Here is a 25257-nt window from a genome sequence, read left to right as displayed (position 1 = left end):
CTTTTTTTTTTTAAAGGGACAGTCATTTAATTTTTTTTTTTTTTTGAGACAGAGTCTTGCTCTGTCACCCAGGCTGGAGTACAGTGGCCAGAACTCGGCTCACTGCAACTTCCAGGCTCAAGTGATTCTCCTGCCTCAGCCTCCCAAGTAGCTGGGACTACAGGCACACACCACCATGCCCGACTAATTTTTGTATTTTTACTAGAGGCAGGGGTTTCACCATTTTGGCCAGGCTGGCCTCGAACTCCTGACTTTATGATCTGCCCACCTCAGCCTCCAAAAGTGCTGGGATGACAGGTGTGAGCCACCCTGCCCAGCACATCACACTTCTTTCCTACAAAATTACTCTGCATGTTTTCACCAATGGAATATTTAGAGTCTTGCAGGGAAAAAGACGTCTAACTAACTACATAAACTTTGATATGTTAAATAACCTTTAAAAGTTAGGATAAAAATAAGAGTTCATACTGGTATAATCAAGTTCCCCCAAAATGGACAAAATACATCTTTAGGGGAAAAAGACTGCTTGTGAAAATGAATGTGTAAATTCTAAACATTTTTACAAACTCAAAATATTATTAAGAGTACTTTTGGGATTTCTAACTCAGAACTGCTTTATCTTTCATAGGGTAGGTAGAATGGATGAAGAGTACCTTGTAGAGCCTGAGCAGCCTCTCTCAGTTTCTTCTAACTGCTTAATCTGTGGAATCTTAAAACAACTCACTTTGCTCACTTGGCCAATGAATAATCTCAGTTTCATTTTTATTCCTCCTGTTGTCCATTTCTTGCTGTTGTGAAATAGGGATAATACTCACCAGATAGTCTCATAAGATTAAAACAATTTCCTTCTTTCCAATATATTTTCAGTATCTATCAGTAGAAAAGCCCTTGAAGTTATCTCTCTTTTCCTATGAGTAGTGAGTGGAGTATCACCGGTGGCAGAATATTAAAGTTCTAAGAGATACTTACTTGGGCTATTTCAATTATAATTAGTGCATTTAGTCCCAAATATGTAAAGGCATGTCAACTTAGCATTACATAATCGTGGATATGTGCACCTGTGAGAAAATGTGATTAGCTGCTGGTTGTTGAGGTGGGGGTGGCAGAGGTGGCTGTGGAGGTCCAGGCACTTGGGGTCTAACTGGTTGTTGAGTCATAGGAGGATTATACACAACTGGACTCCCATCTGGGTTTATGAAGGGCTGACCTGAAAAATTTAACAAGAAGGAAAAAAAAAAACTTAGAATACAGATAGAAAATAGGTGCTCCTACTAAAAATTTACAAAGCATGTCCAAAATCCCTTAACCACAATTACAAAAAATCTAATATTTTGAAAACCAAAAGATTTCCTTAGCTTGGGAAATAGCCTGATCCGACATGAGGCTATTAAAAGTCTTTATTTTTCTCACTTAGAGTTAATATTCAAATGTTTTACTGCATTTCTTATTATGAGGTGCTGCCCCAGACCACTAGTGAGCTTAATTTAATTAATCAATTAATTATTATTATTTTTTTAGATGGAATCTTGCTTTGTTGTCCAGGCTGGAGTACAGTGGCACAATCTCACTTCACTGCAACCTCTGCCTCCTGGGTTCAAACAATTGTCCCGTCTCAGCTTACTGAGTAGCTAAGATTATGGGCATGTGACACCACACCTGGCTAATTTTTGTATTTTTAGTAGATGGGGTTTCACCATGCTGGCCAGGCTGGTCTTGATTTCCTGATCTCAGGTGATCTGCCCAACTCGGCCTCCCAAAGTAATCCTAGCTTTATTTTATAATATGTAGTATTTTCTGAAAAACTGAATTATGAAACACATTTAGCCTAAGAAATTGTTACAGGATTGGGGTTCTATAAGGCTATATTTCAGTTCAAAGAGAAAATGTTTGACTTCAGGATACTGGAAAGTTATTCATTAGTTTTTATTAGGAGGTAGGAAATATTTAATTTTTAGGCCGCATTACATATATTTCACTAACAAAATTAGAACTGGATGAAAACTAAAATGATTAACAGCTTCATGCTTCATATTGTAAACTTGATGGTACTGTCCTTATTTTACCACCTCTTTTTGTTTTTTTGAGACAGTCTTGCTCTGTTGCCCAGGCTGGAGTGCAGTGGGGCAATCTCAGCTCACTGCAACCTCAGTCTCCCCTGGATTCAAACAATTCTCCTGCTTCAGCTTCCCAAGTGGCTGGCATTATAGGCACCTGCCACCATGCCCAGCTAATTTTTATATTTTTAGTAGAGATGGGGTTTTACCAGGTTGGTCAGGCTGTTCTCGAACTCATGACCTCATGTGATCCACTCGCCTTAGTCTCCTAAAGTGCTCAGATTATAGGTGTGAACCACTGTGCCTGGCTTCTCTACACATATACTCTAAACAACTTTTTCTTATTACAAAATATAACATTTTTAGTCTAAGAAAGTAACAGAGATAAAAAAGAAATTCCCCACAATCTTTGTATGTGTAATTTACCTTTTATTTTAAGTTCAGGGGTATATGGGCAGGTTTGTTATACAGGTAAACTTGTGTTATGGTAGTTTATTATACAAATTATTTTGTCACCCATAGTTATTTTTCCTGATTCTCTCCTTCTTCCCACCCTCCCCTCTCCGATAAGTCCCAGAATGTGTTGTTTCCTTCTATGTGTCCATGTGTTCTCAGCATTTAGCTACCACTTGTAAGTGAGAACATGTGGTATTTGGTTTTCTGTTCCTGCATTAGTTTGCTAAGAATAATGGCCTCTAGTTCCATCTGTGTTCCCGCAAAAGACATGATCTTGTTCTTTTTTATGGCTTCATAGTATTTTATGGTGTATATGTACCACATTTTCTTTTTCCAGTCTATCATTGATGGGCATTTAGGTTAATTCCATGTCTTTGCTATTGTGGAATTCCCCATAATCATATAAGTAACATTTTGGATACTGTCTTCCAGACATTTTTTCAAAACATAGATCAAAAGATTAGTATTTTTTTTCACTAAAATTGGATTGTTAAAAAAAAAATCAAGAAATGACTAGATGAAATTACCTGTTCAACAACTATGAGTGAGAAAATTACAGAGAAACAGAAAAATTTGACTGAAGAACAGTTTCTTAAATTGTTGTTAAAAACATCCATTCTTCCACAGTAAATCCCTCTCCATTTTTTTTTTTTTTCTAGGAAACTTATGATATAAAATAATAATATTTGGGACAGAAGACTATACTAGTCTATAGCTTTCAAGCAGAAAAAGTGCTCTAAAGTAAAATTATTTTCATCAATTAGCATACTGATAATTTTTGTGATAGTTATAGATAATTAAAAACAAGTTGTGCAGGGTATTTGTTGACTTAAATAATTTGGAAAAATAAAACTGGTGGAGCAGATTTGGGTGAAAGTGGTCAGAAGTAATCTAAGGGTCACCTGAAAAAAGTTAAATGTATAGTAATACTGTTGTCAAAAACCAAAGAGATCACTTTTGGATTCATCTAAATTAATGGCACAATTCAATTTCAGGCCGATCAGTTTCTCACTCTATCCCTTCCTAAGCAACTGAATCTTTCATGTTACCAAAACCGTATTAATATGTTTTGAATGAAGAATAGGAAACGGTAAAATATTAAATCATCTTATATCTTGCTTCACAAAAACAGGAAGGTTAGTAACTAATACCCTGAAGAATAAGAAGGTAATTATTATTTTTTTGTTTTTTTATTTTTTATTTTTTTTTGTTTTACTTAAGAAGGTAATTATTAAGCAAAAAGTGAATTTCTGAAAAACAGTTATTTATGCTAATTTAATTCTTATAAGAGAAACAAACGTTTGCATACTTTATCTTAAAAAGAGATGTGAACAAAACCTGAAAGTATCGAGTCCCAAGCCATGATTTTCTCTACTGCACACAAAAGGAAAGGTCCAGGAACACTTAGAGACCTGATACTTCCACCTGTATTGGCCTGTAAACTACTGCCATTATGATGAGACTACATCAGCTAAATCCATGAGGTTTAAAGTTAACAAAAGATCAAGGAGCATTTTTATTACCTTGCCAAATGACTGGGTTATGTTATCTTGAAGAGACCAAGACTTATTGTGATATTTTAAAAGATCATATTTTTTTCTATATAAATAATTTTTACCAATTTACATAGTGAAATGTACTACAACTGCAGTTTTTCACCTCTCTGAGGTTCAGTTTCCTTATTTGTAAATGAGGATTTCACCTGCCTATCAAGGTTATTGTAACATATTTAAAGCACCTAACAGAGCATATGGTACAAGTAAATGCTCCAAAAACATAAATTACTGTTAGCTAATTGCAAAGGATATGTATTGTCAATATTAATATAGAATGACTGGTCCCAAGTTTTTTTTTTAAAAACCACTAAGATGTCCTTTAGCTTTTCCTCAGTAGAAAACAATCACCACATTCTGAAGGGCAATTCTTTTTTTTTTCCTATTCCATTGTATTGTGAAAAAGAGCTGCTTATTTGGTCCTTCTTCATAAAATGCACCAATTTTCCCAAGTATAAAATTATTATATCATCCCAAGAAATCACCGGTGGTTAAAATAACTGTTATATCAAACAAAGCTCTTTCATAGGTAGTTGTCTCATTTCTAGGAAATAAATTTTTTAAAATTATAATCAGGCTATTATTCTGGCCTAGAAGATATCACAAGGGGACAAATGCTTTCCAATGTAAATGTCTTTTAAACTTTCCTAGCAGAAGTGTTTTTGTTAAAGTTCTTGGAAAATGCTAAGTATTCATGAATAATAAAAAGCTGACTACACATATTCAGAAAATACATTTAATAAGTATCCTTAAATTTTCAGATAATTCCTGAAACACCTTTTTCTGGATACCAACCTGTTTGTGGGTTGATCAGAATACTGCCAGGTGGTATGCCTGCGGCTTCCAAGGGAAGCAAAAAGAAGCTAGTGCTAGGAGATGCGACTTGCCCATTTAGGCCACCATCAAAGGAAAGAGAACTATGAGTGCTGACAGTTGGATAGACGACAGGTGCGCCATGAGAAGACTGGCTGAGAGCTGTACCTGGAAGAGGCTGCTGGATGTGAGAAAGAGAGCCTGTAGATGACCCTACACTACCAGAAGACTCAGAACCTAGAAGAGGAGTAATGAAAAATATGGATTTTTTAAACCTCATATAAAAACACAGGTTTTAAAGACATAATAAAATTTACATTGCATAACATGCAGTTACTACATAAAAGCACTGGCTATTTTTAATTTGCTGTTCACATTTGCTTACCCTCCCTATAAGGAACAAGTTTAATACAGCAAACTGATTACTTAAGTTGTCAGAGAAATCACTGCAAAAAGCATGCAACTTAAGCACGTTTATAACACCACCAGCCACAGACAGCCACAAAAAGCACATTACCCACATTCCCAAAAGGACAAAGTTATGTACATTTTACCTGTTAGATTAATACCTAGAAATATATTGATTATAATTTTTCCCTAGGAAAAAGAATTTAGTACAGCAAAATACCCAAAACCTTTAATATCAGAAATGCCTTATCTATAAGAACACAGAAAGATTTAGTGTAAGAAATAACAGAAATAATAAATTCTGTATTAAGAGAAACAATTGTCCAGTTTAATTGTGGAATCTCATTTCTCAGTTTACTATCAAAGCATCTTCCCGAAATGTAAAATTGACTTTGAGTATTTTATCTAATCAAGTGACAGAGATACCGTGAATTACTGGATTCAGCTTAAAATTTATTTCTTACTGAACTTAATATACTAATTTGATAACTGATTTTTAACTGCTTTCATCCCTGCAATTTATTCCATTTTCTATCACAGAGGAACTGAAAGTGTAATTGATTTTTAGCATAATGGATAAAAAAGGTGGACAATGAGGGATCTTATGTATATAGTAATTAGGTTTTGAATAAGAGAATTGACTCTGGGATAGAGAATTAATTTTTAATGAGTGAAACAACTATCATATACTATACAGACTGCCTTCTAAAGGACAGCTTCTATTTTAAGTTGTACCAAAATAACTCTTCCAAAGAACTATCAATTTACCTTAGGAATTAAAAACAAAACATTTTTTTACCTTTTAAAAGGGTCAATTAGTATTTCTTTTCATCTTTGAAGAGAATATACAATACATATAGTACACATTCTTAAAATGTTTTGATTTGGCAGTGTGTCTACATAATTTTCTCATGATACAGTTTTTTCTGTTATGATTACTAAGTGGCCATTTCCCAAATAATGCATATTTGGTACATAAGCAGATTTCTTATACTGATAAAATTTTTTTAGCAATATCCTAACATAGATACTATGATATTTTCAATATGACCACATTGTACATTAAAAAGATGGCAACTGCAGGCCAGGCTCGGTGGCTCACGCCTGTAATCCTAGCACTTTGGGAGGCCAAGGCAGACGGATCATGAGGTCAGGAGCTGAAGGCCAGCCTGGCCAACGCAGTGAAACTAAAAATACAAAAAACTAGCTGGGCATGGTGGCAGACACCTGTAATCCCAGCTACTTGGGAGGCTGAAGCAAGATAATCACTTGAACTGGGAAGTGGAGGTTACATTGAGCAGAGATTGTGCCACTGTATTCCAGCCTGGGCGGCAGTGAGAGAATCCATCTCCAAAAAAAAGAAAAATAAGATGGCAACTGCAATTCATAAGCTTTAATAATTTAAAGCATTGATTACAGCTTTTCAATTCAAATATGCCCATCCATTCTTAGGTTTATAATACCTTATGTTTAGGCTTACCCAAACAGGTTAGAGAGAAATAGTCACTTTTCTTTTTCTTTTTTTCTTTTTTTTGAGATGGAGTCTCGCTCTGTTGCCCAGGCTGGAGTACAGGTACGATCTTGGCTCACTGTAGCCTCTGCCTCCCGGCGTGAAGCAATTTTCTTGCCTCAGCCTCCCAAGTAGCTGGGACTACAGGCATGCGCCACCATGTCCTGCTGATTTTTTAATATTTTAAGTAGAAGTGGGGTTTTGTCATGTTGGACAGGATGGTCTTGAACTCCTGACCTCAGGTGATCTGCCCGCCTTGGGATCCCAAAGTGCTGGGATTACAGGCATGAGCCACAGTGCCAGGCCAGAGAAACAGCCATTTCTGACTTTCATGCTAATTTTGGGATAAAAATAAAGATCTACAAGGGTCCTATAAACACATGAGCTTCTTTAGTATTGAAGCCAGTTAGTGAAAATGAAAAGAGGAAATGTTATGAGCCATTGTACCCTAAGGAAGCAGGCAGAAGAATAAGATTATTGAACTTTCCAGTCACTTGTAATAGTTATTTATCTTGGATTTTTAAATTCCTCAAAATCTCCTCAGCAATTCAATTCTTTTTTTAAATGGGAAATGAAGAACTTTATCATAAAAAATGCAACCAATAATTGATATTATTAGCTGAAAAAGCAATCAGTGTTAAATAATCCTAGGTGAGAAACCATGCCTTCCACCAACTTCTAACTACAAATGAGTAATAAACAATTTCTAATGAACTATGGGCATTCAAACAAGAGATGACATTTCATCGAACCTACCTGACTATAAGTTTACATCACAATAGAGAATAATTTTTATGTTAATTGATGTTTGTAAATCTGTCTCCAGGACAGAGAGTAAATCCTCATGTCATGAAACATATTACCCCTTAAGTACTTTGGAGGTGGTCAAGGTACTATTGGTAGTGATTTTATATTTTAGGATAATTAGAAGCCATATGATAAATAAGGAGCTAAGACAACATTAGGAAAACTAATGACTCGATTTCACAGTTCTATGTAGATATTTATACCTGTTTTTGAAAGCCTGCCTATGCTTTTGCTGCTTCCAGAACTATCACCTCTTGTCAGGACTGAGATTCCACTGAAGCTGCTGGCTTTGGTTACAGCGGGTTTCAGGTTTCGAAGAGAGCTGTCTGAATCTGTGCTGCTCCAGGGTCGTGGTTCTGAGTACTTCAACTCATTCTCCGTGCTGCTTTGATGGCTATTTGTAGATCTCCCTGAAGCATCTTTATTAACTCTGTAATTTAGAAATAAAACTTTGAAAAGCTAATGCAAGGGAAAAAAAAGAATAAAAAAATGCTTTATGCCAGCTGGCCTCACAACAGGCATAATTTTTCAATACTGTATTAAAAACAAGCTTCCAATACCTAAATATCTGGCGCCTCTGCTGGGTACTACTGGCATCCTCATCTTGGAGTCTGTTGGTGTTTTAATAAGACATTTTAATTTTTATTAGCATCAGTCAGACAATTACCAAAACAGATGTTAAAAATTCCCTCACCTTTTGTCAATAATATAATTCTCTTGGGAACACAGGGACTAGAAAGAAAGAATAGATACAACAAGTTGAGCTTTTGTCAAATATATAATGCCATCTATAAACCAATGATGACAATAAAAATCATGAGTAGTAATGTAAGTTCAAAATGGTGATAAGGGTACACAAATAAATAATAATGGATTCTCTATTTTTCTGGTTTGGAGATCCTATGCTTACTTTTAACAAATATATATATATCCTAAAGCTATTCATTTGGTGGTTCAAATTAATTTGAAATTCAAATATTATCTTCCAAATAAGTGAACCCATTTTCATTATATATTCAAGGTATATATAGAATATGTATTCCACCTCATTCACTTAACAAATATTTGATCACCTGTGGTTTATCTGTAGCTAGAGCAGTGAACAAGTAGTTATACTTTAATGGTGCAAGTCTTTCAGCACTGTAAACCTGGGTTAGGAATGACCATTTTTGTTTGTATGATTACAACAGTCTTCTAACTAGTTTTCCAGCTACCTTTTTTTCCCCTATTTTACATAACAGGAGCAATCTCTCCAAATACCAATCTGATCATAACTCTTCTCACCTGAATGGCTCCCTGATGTTTTAGCACAAGTATCAGCAAACTATAGCCAGACACCTGTTTCTGCAAATAAGGAACACAGTCATGACCATTCATTTATGTATTGTCTGTGGCTGCTTTCACACTTGAGTAGAAAAAAAATTCAGATTTGAGTAGTTGCAATGAAGACTCTGTGGCTCAAAATGCCTAAAAGAGCTATCATCTGACCTTTACAAAGAAAGTCTGCTGACCAAAAAAGAAAAAAGCCAAAAGCAAAACAAACCAACCAGCCCCCAAAAATGAAAAAACAACACCCAAAACCCTAGAAGTCCAACCACCTTAAACCTTCAGGGCCAAATAATCTCATTTCTGAATATTTTTCCAATCTAAACTTTCCTCACTTCCTGTATCACTCAGGCCAGAATGTGGCTACTCTGAATCTTTTTGTTGAGACAGGATCTCACTCTGTCACCCAGGTTGGAGTGCAGCAATGCCATCTTGGGTCACTGCAACCTCTACTTCTTGGGTACAGGAGATCCTCCTGTCTCAGTCTCCCAAGTAGTTGGAACTACAGATGTATACCACCATACCTGACTAATTTTTTGTAGTGATGGGGTTTTGCCATGTCGCTCAGGCTGTTCTTCAACTCCTGAGCTCAAGTATGCTCAGAGTGGTCTTGAACTCCTGAGCTTAAGTGATCCACCCACCTCGGCCTCCCACAGTGGTGAAATTACAGGTGTGAGCCACTGCACCTGGCCTGCTCTTAAATCTTTCCATTCCTAACGTGTGTCAAGTTCTACCTTACCTCTGGGCCACTATAAATACTGACGCTCTACTTGAAATTCTTCACTTCTGTAAGGTTTCTTCTTGGAAGCTAACTCTCCCATCCCTTCCCCAGTTCTGGTTTGTGGTGCTTATCTGGTGTGTCACCTATTATATCTTCATGTCTTTATATAAACCACACACCATGTTGTCACTGCTTGACGATTTATCAAGGGTAGAGACCTCATCTACCTTATAAACTAGAGACGATATTTAATATAGGCTTGGAGTTCAGCAGACCTGGTTGAAATGCCAACTCTACCATTTTCTAGCTGTGTGATCTCTATTCTACTTAGCCTCCTGGAATCTCAGATTCCTTATCTGTAAAGTAAAAATGATGATAGCCCTAATCTACCATATAGGGTTGTTTTGGGGATAAATTATTATAACTGTCCATGAATATGTTCTACAGTGCCTAGGACAGCACTTATTACAGGTGCTCAATAAAATTTGTTGAATGAATGTTATAAGTTCTTAACCTACAGTCTGGATTTTAATGTTATTTAATCTTTTTTTAAACACAGAGGGAAATTCTATCTTTAGCAGATTAACATACATTACAGGAAAGATGCTTAACAGCTGTTGACAAAAAACAAATTGATTCTCTTCTGGCATACATGCATAAAACAATTAGCAATTTAGAAGGCCTATCTAGTATAATCACTTAAAAAGTAGAAAACAAATATTAACCTAAAAAAACCAATTAGCTTTATTTCAAAAGAAGAAATAAGTTGTTTGTCAAAGAAAGTCTACTAACAAGTAGGCTCCAGGGTATATAATTTTGTAGACAGTAGACCAATACTCTATTAATAAAAATCTCAAGTCTGTCAGAAGTCAGACTGGGGGAAAAAAAAAATCACACAAACTATATACGGTGGCCAATATTCTTTGAATGACTCCTGTAGTCCACCTGCTTCCAACTTCTGTAAAATTTTACATAACTACTGCAATGTAGTATTTATAAACTATTAAATTAATAACACAAGCAAAACTGATCTCAATATTTCTAAAAGACGACCTTATAAGCAACAAATGTGATTAAAAATAAATGTGATCAATAGATGAAAGGGAGACTAAGACCCTACAATGCAATTAGAATATATTCTAATATGAAGATCTAAATATGTTAGTACATACGTCTTGGGAAAATATTCGGTCTCTAGCTCTCTGGTATTCTTCTTCTCTTTCTTCTATAGATTTGCTTCTTCTGTCATCTTTCAAACGTATTCTCATCTACAGAAAAGAGGATACTTTTTAGCAAAATGAACTACTGGTATATAATATGTCTTGCACCTATAAAAATTCTACAATTGTTGAAGATTACCTGATTATCATCTTTGTCAAAGCTAGAGTTATCTCTCTTGAGGATATAACGTTTTTGAAAGTCTTCACTTTTATCATCCTTAATATGTTCATTAAATTTCTGATCAGGTCTTAAAAAAAAAAAGCAAAACAAAGGAACAAGAAAAGATAATGTATAATATCAGCAAAGAAGTTAAACATAACATTTTATAGAAGCAATAAAAGTTACTGCTTTTTAGTGCCATTCATAGATACTTATGCAATCTCATTTAGTCCACACAATAATCTCACAAGAAAAAACACTATTCCATGTATGGTTGAGAGGCCATATCAAATACAATGTGGGCTCTGGAGTCAGAGTGCTTGGATTCAAAGATTGAGCTTTAGCACTTTAGCTGCTTTATGACTTGCACAAGTTACTTAACCTTTCTCTTTCCCAGTTTGTTTGTAAAATGGGTATAGTGTAGGTATAGTGTACCTATTTCTTAGGGTTGTTCTGAAGATGAAATGAGCATGTCAATAGCACATAAAACAGTAAACACTCAGAAGTTAGTTACTGTTATAAATACTATTGAGCAAACTGAGGTTCAAATGGCTTAAGCAACTGTGCAAGGTCAGAGGCAAGCATATGATTAAGCCATACTTGGAGCTTGGGTCAGTTAGACCCAAAGCCTGTATTGCCTCATCTAAATCTAAGAAAAAATGCTGGGACAAGGAAAGTACAGGATTGTATCTTATGCCACTCCTATGGTACCTAGTTTGGTGTTATACAACTGAAAGCAATAAAATATTCTGTCATTCAATTAGCTAAAAACTTAGAGACTACTTCAAAGTGCGTCCATGAATTTTAAGTTATAGCAGGGCACAGCTTTGTTTAACATTGACTGTAACAGATTAGAAAAGAGAGGTGCTTTTATAGAGGTTAAAGTTGTGACCTAAGTAATGATTATGAAATCTTGGCAATATATTTTATAGTGGATTCATCCTTCTTCTACAGAAATATTGCAAGTTCCACTGTGACCTAGAGGACAAACAAAAGATTGTAGCCCTTGGAAAAATCACAATTACATAAAATTTCAGCTTCACAAATTAATTCAATCAATACTCTTGTCACTAAATATCATTCTATTATAAAAGTGGAATTATTCTTTTGAAATATAAAATATAAAAATATATTCAATGGCTCTAGAGAAAAATCTCATTGAACCCCTAGTTTTAATATACAGTTCAAGTATCTATTATATAGTCATATGATATATGTGAATAACCTAAGTAAATTTCAAATCCAAATATATCTGAGTAATGACATTTTCAGCAAACTTCCTTATTTATAGAGCCTACATGGACTTCTTTTTTTTTTTAATTTTTTATTTTTTTGAGACAGAGGCTTGCTCTGTCACCCAGGCTGGAGTGCTGTGGTGCGATCTTGGCTCACTGCAACCTCTGCCTCCTGGGTTCAAGCAGATTCTCCTATCACAGCCTCCTGAGTAAGTAGAATTACAGGCGGCTACCACCATGCCCAGCTAATTTTTTTTTTTTTTGTATTTTAGTAGAGATGGGGTTTCACCATGTTGGCTAGGCTGGTCTCGCACTCCTGATCTCAAGTGATCCACCCGTCCCAGTCTTCCAAAGTGTTATGATTATAGGCGTGAGCCACCACACCCGGCCCTAGAACTGAAGTGACACTTCTGAACGCTTATTTTAATCTATGAATTTCTAATAAGGTATGTAAAAGCCTCCTGTCAAATTATGCAAAAGGAGATTAAAAGAATTATCTAAGCAAGTTAATAAAATCGCTATTGTAAAATACTTAGATGGGTAAAACAGAGAACAGATTTGTACAAAAAAATATATATATAAGAAGAAGAAAAACAAGAAGAGGAAAAACAGCTTTGTGACCAAAATAATAAGAAAAAGACTGTTTTCTTCAAGGTTTTGAAAGATTTTTATTTAGTTCTGACAATGGCAGTATGTTATTTTTGTCACATGATTACCTCATTTACTCATGTCATCTATGTTTGTAACTGTTCAAAGTCACATTTGCTTATTCAAGGGGTTTATATTTGAATGAGAGGTTGCTATTTCAAAGTGAACTAGAAGATTTAACCAAGGGCCTGGCAACTTTTCTAAGGGCAGCTGGATTCCCACACCAATAGCACTGGCAGGCATTTCAGCTAACCTTAAGACTGTCTTACCTCATTCTTTAATAGATGCCTGAATTTACTGCCCTGTAATCGCCAACTTCCCGCTCCATTGAGACACCCCAGTGGACACTGGGTTGTTGACATCCGCACCACTGATTCAAGGCTGGAGCGGGTAATCTCCCTATGAGGAAAAGGTAAGTTTGTTTTTATTCAATGTGGAGCAGATCTCTAAGGTTTTCTGATTTACAACCTTCTTTATATCCCAGAAGATATAAAATAAGAATACAGTGTAACTTCAATGATCTGAAACGTCTGGTTATAATTATGTTATTGAGCCTTACTTTTTTTTATCTTCAGAAAGAGAACCCTAAAGCTTTCTGGTATCATTCATAGAATTCAAATAACTGAGGTTACACTGTATTGAAAACCTTAGAGAGTCATCAGTCAAAATGTTAGTCAAAATGCCTGCTAATGTATATGTGCTTGGGTATCCAGCAGCTCTGAGTAATGTTGAGAGGTACTGGTTAAATGCATTATAGTTCTATTCACCTCTAGCTCAGCTCATAGCTTAATGGTTACTATCCTGCTGTAGTCTTGATATAACTGATTGGAAAAAGACTAATTGAAAAGAATATTTTAAAAAGACTAAGGGATATGAAAATTTAAATTTTAATGAAAATTAAATCAGACTCACATTTTGGTAACATTTAATCCCTATAGAAAGAAAAGATCCCTGTCTAAACCCATCTATTTTCACTATATTGCATTAACCAACAGTCCCACTTTCTTAAGAACTGTGAGAGAAAAGGAGTAAATCTGGAGGCTTTTGGAAAGAATGGTAAACTGGCAGAAGATTAAATGTGAGGGTGTATAGGAACAATCATTTAAAAATACTAAATATATCTACTTAGTTGATAAAGACTATTTAAAATGGAAGAAAACCAATAGTTCCAGCAAGTGACATGGCAGCTATAAGGATAAAAGGCCATAAATCAGAAAAGGCATAGATGAATTAAATATAATCATGCAAATCAAATCACTCATAGATAAGAACCTGGGAGAAATCTGGCTACTGGAAACACAGAAAACTAATGAATCAAAAAGGATTATTTATGCCATCTGAAGTTGACTGTTATTCATTACCACAGACTTGTTGCTGCCTCATATGAAACTGAAATTCCTTTTGATAGGCAAATTACCACCAAAATATAAATTTTAGCTGAACTCCGATAGTTGCTTTAGGATTAGCCTTATAAATAGGCAGAAGATGTAATGGACGAGCTGTGTATGTTTTATAACTTGGGTGCCTCTGCATTGGGTCTTCTGCTCCCAAATAACAGCAATGATGATTTACTTCAGCAACACTATAAAGCAATTAATTCTTAAAACGAAAGCTCCTCCTAACTCTTTAAAATTTTTCCTCAGTGAATCATACATAGCCCAGGAAGAAGACAGCACTATGGATGATATTGCATTAACCAACAGTCCCACTTTCTTAAGAATTGTGAGAGAAAAGGAGTAAATCTGGAGGCTTTTGGAAAGAATGGTAAACTGGCAGAAGATTAAATGTGAGGGTGTTAAGGACAGAGTCTGCTCTCTCTCTCTCTTTTTTTTTTTTCCAAATTTGACTAAGGTAGCTATCTAAATTAATTTAAAAAATTCCTAAGAGTAGTTGTCAGACATCACTGATATCATGTCCTCTGGGTTTTCATTTATTACCACATGCCCCATTCCTCATTCATAGACCTTATTTGATGTGTTTTGTTCCCAGTAAACTAAATGTGTTTTACAATCCTATCACAAGGTTATCATGAAACCTGATTAGACTGCTCTAACATGTGGAAAACCTCAGATGTAAGGTACTATAGAAAGATAAAGTATTATTGTTTAGATATATAATATGTAGTTACATCTCTTGACACTTACATTCTTGTATTGCTAGTTTTGTTTACTATGACAGACTTCCCACTCTGATCAACATTGTGGTCTAATCCAAAGTAAGCGGCTACTCTGTGTAATAGCATCCTATGGTAAGATGTCATTGGGGGGAATTTTTTACGTGGAGACCTAGAAGCACAAGAAAAACCAATTTAGTAAGTCAAGGAGAATGGTGATGACAATTTCTTTTCTTGTTAAATGTCAGGACTTACTCATTATTACCAATGAAATCTAAAATTTCCTGTTCCAATTTCAACAGCATCATTCTGTCCCTGAAACAAAATATGAAGACTCTTATATGTAAAACTTAGCAATGAAGTAATCACAAACATCAACAGGCTATGATCTATACAGCTAAATTTTACCCCTTAAAAACTATACATTCATGACTATCCCAATCTTGATGCTAGAATATTTATTAATGTTTTAAAACAGTAATGTTTTAAAACAATAAAAGATGATTTTTTTAGTTTAACTTTTTATTATGTAAGCGTTCACACATAAACTAATGTAGAGAATAGTGTAATGAATTTTGATGTACCCATCACCCAACTTTAACAATCATCAACATGTGACTATTCTTAAATTCATTTTTTTTGTTTATAAATAATGAAGGAACTTAAATGTATTTTGATCTACTAGGTATTACTATATTAGAGTTTGCTCTGTGAACGTATGGATAATAAGAGCATTTTAGTTTTAATTTTCTCATTTAATAAAATGGAGAGCAAACAGAAAAACAGACATCTTTAGTTAGGCTCATGGCTGTTATCATACTGAACACCATAGAAACAGTACTCGAAAGAACATGCAATGCCAGTAACAACAGGAATACTCCTATGGAAATCCAATAGGAGTATGTAGATGGGACTACAGCAAAGAAGTATTAATTATATCACTAACTCAGAAGAGGACATTTCAATCCATTCTATAAATTGCTATTACATATTTTAAAATTTTCCCATAAAAATGTAAGTGAACCAAACACCTCCAACATATAAAATAAATAAGAACTCTAGGGAGTACCTGTATGTGCTCCTTTAGATCACTAGAGTCTTATTTAGTGCACTTAGGCTGCAGCAAATTAATGGTATCACTACCCAATGGACCTTCTTGCCCACACACCAAGAACATGGATCCAGATTTTTCCTGTGCTAATTGGAAATTTCACGTACATGTGAAAAAAAAAAAAAGTAACTTACAGAACCTTAAAGCTAGAAGCAGCTTTACAAATCATTCAGTTTTGTCTTCCAAAATTTATAGATCAAGAAAATGAGGCCGAGAGATTAATGATTCCCTAAAATAGACACTATGCAGATTACTCAATTTTAACAGAGGAATTGGTAGCCCCTGATTTGGTTACCTTAAAGTCTACACAACAGACCTGTGTTTGATTCTCCTATATTGCAAAAGTTTCACAAAACTAAGTAATAACTTCCCCCTGCATCATTAAAATATTTAACTATACATTTTTATATTAGTTTAACAAAATCAAAAGAAAAACATGTCTATCTGGTGATTTTAAATCCCAAGCTGAACACATAACTACATTTTTACAAAAATTATAGCAATATTCAGTTTTGTCTCCAAACCTGCTTTTCCTTTAGTATTTCCCATTTCAGTAAGTGGTACCATCTTCTACTCAGTATGATACTAGAAGCATGAGAAGTTTTTTGATTATTTTTTTTGAGACAGAGTTTCTCTCTTGTTGCCCAGGCTGTAGTACAGTGGCATGATCTCGGCTCACCACAATCTCTGCCTCCCGGGTTCAAGCGATTCTCCTGCCTCAGCCTCCCCAGTAGCTAGAATTACAGGCAGCCGCCACCATGCCTGGCTAATTTTCTATTTTTAGTAGACACAGGGTTTCTCCATGTTGGTCAGGCTGCTCTGGAAGGTTTTTTTTTTTTAATCATCCTTTTCCAAATCCTCCTGTACAGTTATTTACTACTGCAAATTTTATCTACCTTTGATTTATTTTTCCACTGCCACAATCCTGGATCCAAGTAATCAGGACTTTTGGCTTGAATACTGTAGCAGGAGTTTACTGTCTCCCTGTATCTTCTCTGATCTTTTCTAATCCATTCTACATTAAACATGCATAACAATCTTTTAAGAACACATATGTGATCACGAATCACTCCCTTGGTTAAATCTATCACAGGTTTCTCACTGCTCTTAGAACTACACATATGTACAAGGCAGGCATGAACTGGTCTTTATCCAGCTCCGCCTCTTCTCCTGACCTGAACTCACGAAACTGTTATCATCCTGGTTTATTTCTATATTTGCCAAGCTCCTATCAGGTACCTTGAACATGATGTTGTTCCCCCTTTGGTGAAACACATTCTCATATTCTTTCTTGGAATCATTTCTTTCATATTTTAACAGCATTTATCACAATTACTGTCATATAGTGCTTTGGACTATTTGTATATAAAAGGGTTCAACAAATATATTTTGTATGAAATAAGATAGTATCCAGAAGGGCTTTTTAGCATTCTGTTTTTTTTAATTTGGGGGGAGGGTAAAGAATTTTTACTTCCTAAAGTTTTCCCAAAAAAAAGGATTTATTTACTAAACTATAAGATCCTCTTTCATCCAAGTTTTATTTTCTTTCTGAGACAGTCTCACTGTTGCCTAGGCTGGAGTGCAGTGGTGCTATCTTAGCTTACTGCAACTTCCACCACCTGGGCTCAAGTGATTCTCCTGTCTCACCCTCCAGAGTAGCTGGGGTTATAGGTGCGCACCATCATGCCCAGATAAATTTTATATTTTTAGTAGAGATGTAGTTTCACCATGTTGCCCAGGCTGGTCTTGAACTCCTGATCTCAAGTGATCTGCCCACCTTCGCCTCTTAAAGTGCTAGGATTACAGGCGTGAGCCACGGTGCACAGCCTCATCCAAGCTTTTGGGGTTAATTTATCTTGAGACAGTATTTTTAGTAACTTTTATATTTACATATTGCCTTATTGTAAAAAAATAAAGACGAGAATCAAAAGCAGGCAACTAGCCGGGCGCAGTGACTCATGCCTGTAATCCCAGCACTTTGAGAGGCAAAGACAGGTGGATCATCTGAGGTCGGGAGCTCGCGACCAGCCTGACTGACATGGAGAAATACCCGTCTCTACTAAAAATACAAAATTAGCCGGGCGTGGTGATGCATGCCCGTAATCCCAGCTACTCAGGAGGCTGAGGCAAGAGAACCGCTTGAACCTGAGCGGCAAGGTTGTGGTGAGCCGAGATTACACCATTGCACTCCAGCCTGGACAACAAGAGCAAAACTCCGACTCATAAAAACAATAAAAAGCAGGCAACTTATTTGGAGTTCATAAAACAGTACATTTATACTGATTTTCCGTGTTTGAGCTAAACAGCAGGTATAAGATATTTTAACTGTTCTTCAGTGAATGTACTGCCACTGAAATTTCCACTATCTCCATGAAATAACATAAAATCTAACAATTTTACTAGCCATTGATACAAAGTTAAGCTTTCTCTCCCTTAATATGCAGATCTATAGATTGCAGAGGATTTTTAGATTATCTGGGCCACTTATTTTCTAAAAGATACATTGCTTTTAGTAGCACTTGCTAAAAAAAAAGACAACTTTCCTGAGGTCTTAAGATTTGCACCTTCTGCCTTTTATCTCATACTGTAGCTTATACAGGCTTTCAAATTTTCAAATCTGGAATTAAGGTTAGATACTTTTATAATAGTGATAAGTTAAAGGTTACTAATCCTTTATAGGGGCCCTACATATTAGACTCAAACTAAGAGGTTTACAAATTACTTTCTTAAAGCATATTGATATTTAGTAGGTGAGCCAAAACCATCCAAAAGTAGGCACAAAGTAAAACTTCTATCATACAACCTTTAAAATGAACTGATACATGCTGTTTATTATTAAAGAATAAAAAAAGGTAATTAATAAACAACTACTAAAAGCTAAAATGAAGGGCTAACAATCTTTCAGTTACTAGTGTTCTAGTCATTATTCCAGAAGTAATTTTGGAGAAAGAGGTAACAGCTGTTATACCAGTGGCAAATTTTAAAAAGCAGAAAACAGTAATGCTTCTGTTTGACCACCTTCTACCCAATGTTTCATATGACCTTGGTCAAATCTCTGTAACAGATAAGAAATAAAATGACTTAAACAATACCTCCAATAAAAACAACTTTTAGAAGATGTTACAAACAGCAAACAAATACATGATGTTCCCTAGAGCAAAACAAAATACTTAAAAAAAATCCATTGTCAGAATTAACCCATGGTACTGTTATCCTGTTAGTTACATAATACAGTTATCTGTACCATCCATATCTCTACATATAAATTTATACAATATGGCTAAAAGCAACACAAAAATAGGTATAAAATTATGTTAGTGAGTGAAATCTTTATTAACAACTCCTTCAGGTTCCTAGGTTCTAATTCATTAATGACTGTATTTAATAGGATAGCCTCTGAAAATATTGCAGACACCCAGAAATTGCAGCTAACTTATTAACACCTGAAATTTAGTTTATTTATTGGGCTATGAACAAGATAATGAAGATTTAATGATATGAAAAAAAATTGTTAAATAAAAGTGATCCAAAATGGAAAGGTTGACTAAATTTTCGTATCATTAAAAATAAATCTGCTTAACATCTAGTAGAATTCTCCAGGCAATATTCAACCCCAAAAGCTCAGTGAGAATTTGCTTTACTTCTAACTAATTGTGTACCAGGTATATCTGGAAATTAGTTGCATGCTTCACTGAGAGAGAATACCGAGTCATTTATTCAGCAAACCTTATTTCTCACAAAATTTAACATTAGCTTCAACTTCCTAAACCCACAATGACATTAATAGTAACTTACACATTAGCTATTACATGCATTATTTACTTGTATATATATATATTTTTTAAATTGAGATGTAATCTGGCTCTTGTTGCCCAGGCCAAGTGCAATGGTGTGATTTTGGCTCACAGCAACCTCCACCTCCCAGGTTCAAGTGATTCTCCTGCCTCAGCCTCCTGAGTAGCTGGAAATACAGGCATGCACCACCACACCCGGCCAATTTTTGTATTTTTAATAGAGATGGGGTTTCTCCACGTTGGTCAGGTTGGTCTCGAACTCTCAACCTCAGGTGATCCGTCTGCCTTGGCTTACCAAAGTGCTGGGATTACAGGTGTGAGCCACCACGCCCAGCCTCACGTGTATATTTGCTCAAATAAAAATGCATACACAGAAGGAATAAAAAGCCTATACATGCTAAAATACAGATGAATCTTAAAAACATTATGCTAAGTGAATAAATGTTAAGTCATGAATGATGACATATTATATAATTTCATTCATATGAGATGTCCAGAACAGGGAAATCTACAGAAACAGAAAATATATTAGGGTTGGGATCATCTCTTATCAGTTTTACTATTATTACCATAGCATAGGAATAGCTACAATGCATGGGGTTTCTTTTGGGGGCAATGACTAAGTTCTAAAACTGTGGTGATAGTGCTTCTATCTGTATACTGAATATACTAAAAACCATTAAACTGTACAGCTAAAAAATGTCAATGTGGATAACTTAAAAATGTTTGCATCAGCCGGGCACAGTGGCTCACGCCTGTAATCCCAACACTTTGGGAGGCTGAGGTGGGCAGAACACCTGAGGTCGGGAGTTCAAGACCAGCCTGACCAACATGGAGACATCCCCATCTGTACTAAAAATACAAAATTAGTTTAGTGTGGTGGCACATGCCTATAATCCCAGCTACTTGGGAGGCTGAGGCAGGAGAATTGCTTGAACCTGGGAGGTAGAGGTTGTGGTGAGCCGAGATCACGCCACTGCACTCCAGACCGGGCAACAACAACAACAAAAAAGTTTGCATCTATAGAGGAAAAATACACAATCAAAACATAATTTGGAATCCATAAAAATTTATATATAATCTTTTGCTCTTTGCTGATGTCTTTCCCACAGGTTTAGAGAGAAGAAAAAAATCTGCCTGTCTAGGATCTTGTTTTACTTACACTAGCTATGAATTTCCTACCTTACCACTTATTCCTCAACCCATGGTGGAATTCTAGTTTCCACCATCCTATTCCAAATGTGAAATGACTTGTTAAAATAGCCAACAGCTTCTAATTTCGGAATCTAATGAATTATTTTTGGTACTTGTGTTGGAAAACCTCTTGAATCATGTTTTCTCTCTGTTCTCACACCAACACGACAATCAACACAGAAGACTTCCATGACCCCCAAAATGTGGAGATTTCTCTCCACCAGCAAGCACACAAGCAATTCTGCAGCGGACACCAGCTGGGTGTCCTCCAATTCACTTCTGACACTATATACCTGGAGACAGTGTCAGATCCTACAGTTTGGGAATCAGTCCCCGAGACCGCCCCACTTCAGACACCGATTGCAAATCTAGGCCTCTGGATCTACCGGCTTCAAGTTGGGGTTCCCATGACCCCTGCTTTGAATTCAATTAGTTTACTGGAGTGGATCACCGAACACTTATATTTGTTCATTTATTATAAACGATAAAGATGAAGAGATGCATACAAGGTAAGGGGAAGGGGCATGGAGCTTGCAAGCTTTTCCTGGGGCCTGCCATCCTCTAGGAACCTCCATGTATTCAGCTTTTGGAAGCTCTCTGAACCTGTCCTTTTGGGTTTTTATGAAGGCTTCATTATGTAGGCATGATTGTTAGTGGAGATCAACTTGACCTTTATCAATCTCCTCATCCAGGAGGTTGGAAGCTGGGGCTGAAGTCCCAACCCTCTAATCATGCCTTTCTCCTTCCAGGGACCAGCCCTATCCTAAAGCTCTGTCAACATTAGTATACAAAAAGACAGCTCTTTGGAGATTACAGGCATTTTAGTTGCACGCTAGGAAACAGGGACAGAGACCAAATTTATATATTTCACAATCTTACAATACTTCTATTTTCATATCCTTCTGCTATTTTATTTTAATTAATTAATTAATTTATTTGAGACGGAGCTTTGCTCTTGTTGCCCAGGCTAGAGTGCAACGGCCTGATTTCAGCTCACTGCAACCTCTGCCTTCCGGGTTCAAGCAATTCTCCTACTTCAGCCTCCCAAGTAGCTAGGATTACAGGCATGCGCCACCATGCCTGGCTAGTTTTTGTACTTTTAGTAGAGATGGGGTTTCACCATGTTAGTCAGGCTGGTCTTGAACTCCTGACCTCAGCTGATCCACCTGCCTTGGCCTCCTACAGTGCTGGGATAAACAGGCATGAACCCCTACGCTGTTCTTTTCTGTGAAACTATTTGCTTTTGGTTGAGTTCCAGGACAAATGTTTTCGGGATTCCTCGGCAATCTGTCTTTAGAGATGGGTTCCAGGCTGGAGGGCAGTGATGAGATCATAGCTCAGTGCAGCTTCAACCTCCAGGGCTCCAGTAATCCTCCCACCTCAGCCTCTTGAGTAGCTGGGATTACAGGCATGTGCCACTGTGCCCCCGTGCCCTGTTTTTGCTATCTTTAGCACTTGGCCATTCTGTTCCAGTCTACTGTCCCCATTGCCTTTCCATATACAAATGATCATCAAGTCCTACCACAGTATTTTCTAAATATCTTTCAAATGTACCTTTTCTTCTCCATTCTTCTCTATGGTCTCCTAGCCACTGTCTTTGTTCACAGTTATCTCTGCCAAAATAATCTTTCTAATACACCAAAGTAATCTTTCCAAAACACAAATCTCATTATGGCATGGCCCTATTTAAAATCCTGTAACTATTTCTTAACTTAGCACGCCATACTCAGTATTTCTTGATAGATGCACTAACGGCATTTCAAGACAATTTTTCATTGTTCATTGCTGTTTTATAGGTCTTTTTAGCACCCCTGGCTTCCCAATAGCATGCTGCACTCACTGCAACAATCAAAAGGTCCCCTCACATTTCCATACTGCCTTAGGGTACTGGTATTATTCTATGTTGAGGACAGTTGGATATGACCCATGTTTCATACCTCACCAGCCCCATTACTGTTACTGTCTAGAACAACTTGCCATACGCCTGTGAGAGCCAGAGGGTACAATCTTATCCTTCCTTAGATATAACACTTCCTCTCACACAGCTATGCCTTGGCAATCCTCTAGTCTCTATCCGGAATGCTCTTCCCATGCTTCTCTGTATGGACAGCTCCAATTTAAAACACTTTTTTTTTTTTTTTAAATAAAGAGGCCCAATCTTTTAAATTAATTAATTATTTATTTTTAAAAATTTTTATTTATTTATTTTTTAAGATGGGGTTTTACCATGATGGCCAGGCTGGTCTTGAACTCCTGACCTCAGGTGATCCACCCACCTCGGCCTCCCAAAGTGCTAGGATTATAGGCGTGAGCCAACGCACCCGGCCAAAACACTCTTAATTCAAGATTCAACTTAGGCACTACCTTTGCAATGACACATTCTGGCCATCTTGACCCACACATTCTCAAATTCTTTCAGAGGTTGGGGCCCTTCTTTGGTTATTAAAGCACCTGTAAACCTCTTTTACATTTGTTCTATTTTCATTATCACGTCTGTTTCTAGTACACAGACAGTGAATACTGTAGGGACAGACTTTTATCTCACTCCTTTTCATATCTATAGTGTTTAGCACAATGCTTGGCACATGGTTAGAGCTGTTCAACAGACTCATAAATTTATCTTTCTGTTGAGACTACTGAGGAATAAACTTGAACTGAAGGAAAAAAAGTCAAGCAGAGTTGCCTATCTTCTAACTCCATACCTATAATCCTTCAGCTCCTATTACAGAGACCACTTTCCTTTCTGGCAATTCTCTTTCACATTGATATTAAATACAAAACAGAAAGTCAAGATAGTACTAAATACAATACATCTGAATAAAAACAGGTTATCTTGAAGCAAGGCTGTATAAGAGATGAACAACTCTCATATCTTCTATGTGCCTATATCTAGTGACATTATTTTATTTTTACTTAAATGTATGTCAAATACCTACTACTATGGAAAGCTAACATTTAGAGGAAGATTTCTTCCCCTTGGTATCTTTCCTCGATGAAAGTATTGGTCAGATAATTTGTGGGTAGCCATTTTTGTACGGAGAATGCCTCAAAGTGGTTATGAGTTGTCAAAAAAGTTAAAAATTACTCATTTAGGGATCTGACAAAATTAAAGATTTCACAATTAAAGTACTGACACAAATAAACACCTCAAAAATCTTTGGGTTGATGGCTTATAAACTCAGCAAAAAAGAACAAAAATTTTGCATTTAAAAAGTTCAAAAACTAATAATAAGTGAATACACTAAGTTCTTATTTGGTTGAATGCATTATGATGAGATATTTTTCTTTTTTCTCATGATTAATGGTATATACCTAACTAAATTAAGAGTCTAAATATCTTAGTGATTCTGTGTTTCCCAAAATTCGTACATCATGGTAACATGCAAAATGCAAAAAGATGCATATACTAGACCAACATCTTTGCCCTGAAAAACTAAAATGTTTTTGGTGTTACTTCAAATATCTGCAGTCTTACTCTAATACTCTAACTCAATAATGAAAACATATATAGCAAAATTATGGCACTCTAGAAGCAATGGAAACCTTATAAATTTAATTTTTACCTGGGATTGTTTTTTAATGTATTTACTAAAAATTCATGTAGATCTATGCCAGTTGAATCAGTGTATTCTTGACTGGAATCTAAAAAACAACAACACAAAAACCCAGTATAAAGTTGTTTGAAAACAAATCCCATTCCCTTTTACATATGATGTATATCTTATATAAAACAAGATGCCCCACATTGAAAAAAATGTCAAAGTAGGAAAAGTTACAATGGACTCACAAGACAATTTTTCTATTCAGATCTAATGTGCATGACAAGAGTTTATATAACTGCATGTCCATGTACATTCTTAAAAAAATTAACCTCTCATATATGTCTATTTAATTTCCTCTAAATTCTTTAAAGATTCTTTTATATACTCACCACATCTTCATGTTTAAAATGCCTCCATGGGTAAAATATTTAAATGATTTACATAATTAACTACATTTGTAGCAAATTAAGACAGCTTAGTTCAGATATGAATACAAATGGAGGCAATAATTTGGAGGTAGATAGAATTTTTAAATGTAAAAGAATTTTAGATTTTTATCAGGTCTATTAAAAAAATGGCTTGCTTTCAAAAT

General features: G+C 35.8%; 1 protein-coding gene across 22 annotated transcripts in view; it reads right to left on the bottom strand.

Moving 5' to 3' along the window:
- The window catches only part of R3HDM1 (R3H domain containing 1), a 195160-nt gene that overhangs the window by 77068 nt on the left and 92835 nt on the right, over positions 1-25257 (bottom strand). For 15 of the 22 annotated variants that reach the window (XM_037741156.1, XM_037741162.1, XM_017536048.2 and 12 more), the window contains 10 exons: positions 24687-24765; positions 15280-15339; positions 15056-15196; positions 11008-11116; positions 10821-10916; positions 8296-8333; positions 8162-8212; positions 7805-8031; positions 4859-5113; positions 1059-1207 (listed from right to left, as the gene is read on the bottom strand). In XM_037741156.1, the coding sequence (XP_037597084.1) occupies positions 1059-1207; positions 4859-5113; positions 7805-8031; positions 8162-8212; positions 8296-8333; positions 10821-10916; positions 11008-11116; positions 15056-15196; positions 15280-15339; positions 24687-24765 (1205 nt within the window). Of the gene's footprint in view, positions 1-1058; positions 1208-4858; positions 5114-7804; positions 8032-8161; positions 8213-8295; positions 8334-10820; positions 10917-11007; positions 11117-13180; positions 13381-15055; positions 15197-15279; positions 15340-24686; positions 24766-25257 lie in introns of those variants that run through there. The other 7 variants (XM_017536057.2, XM_037741163.1, XM_037741164.1 and 4 more) reach the window with 2 other exon arrangements.

Source organism: Cebus imitator, unplaced genomic scaffold (genome assembly GCF_001604975.1).
Source record: "Cebus imitator isolate Cc_AM_T3 unplaced genomic scaffold, Cebus_imitator-1.0 Scaffold95, whole genome shotgun sequence".
NCBI lineage: Eukaryota > Metazoa > Chordata > Mammalia > Primates > Cebidae > Cebus > Cebus imitator.
Note: the sequence above shows the minus strand (reverse complement) of the source record. Positions and strands in the feature narration are given on the sequence as shown.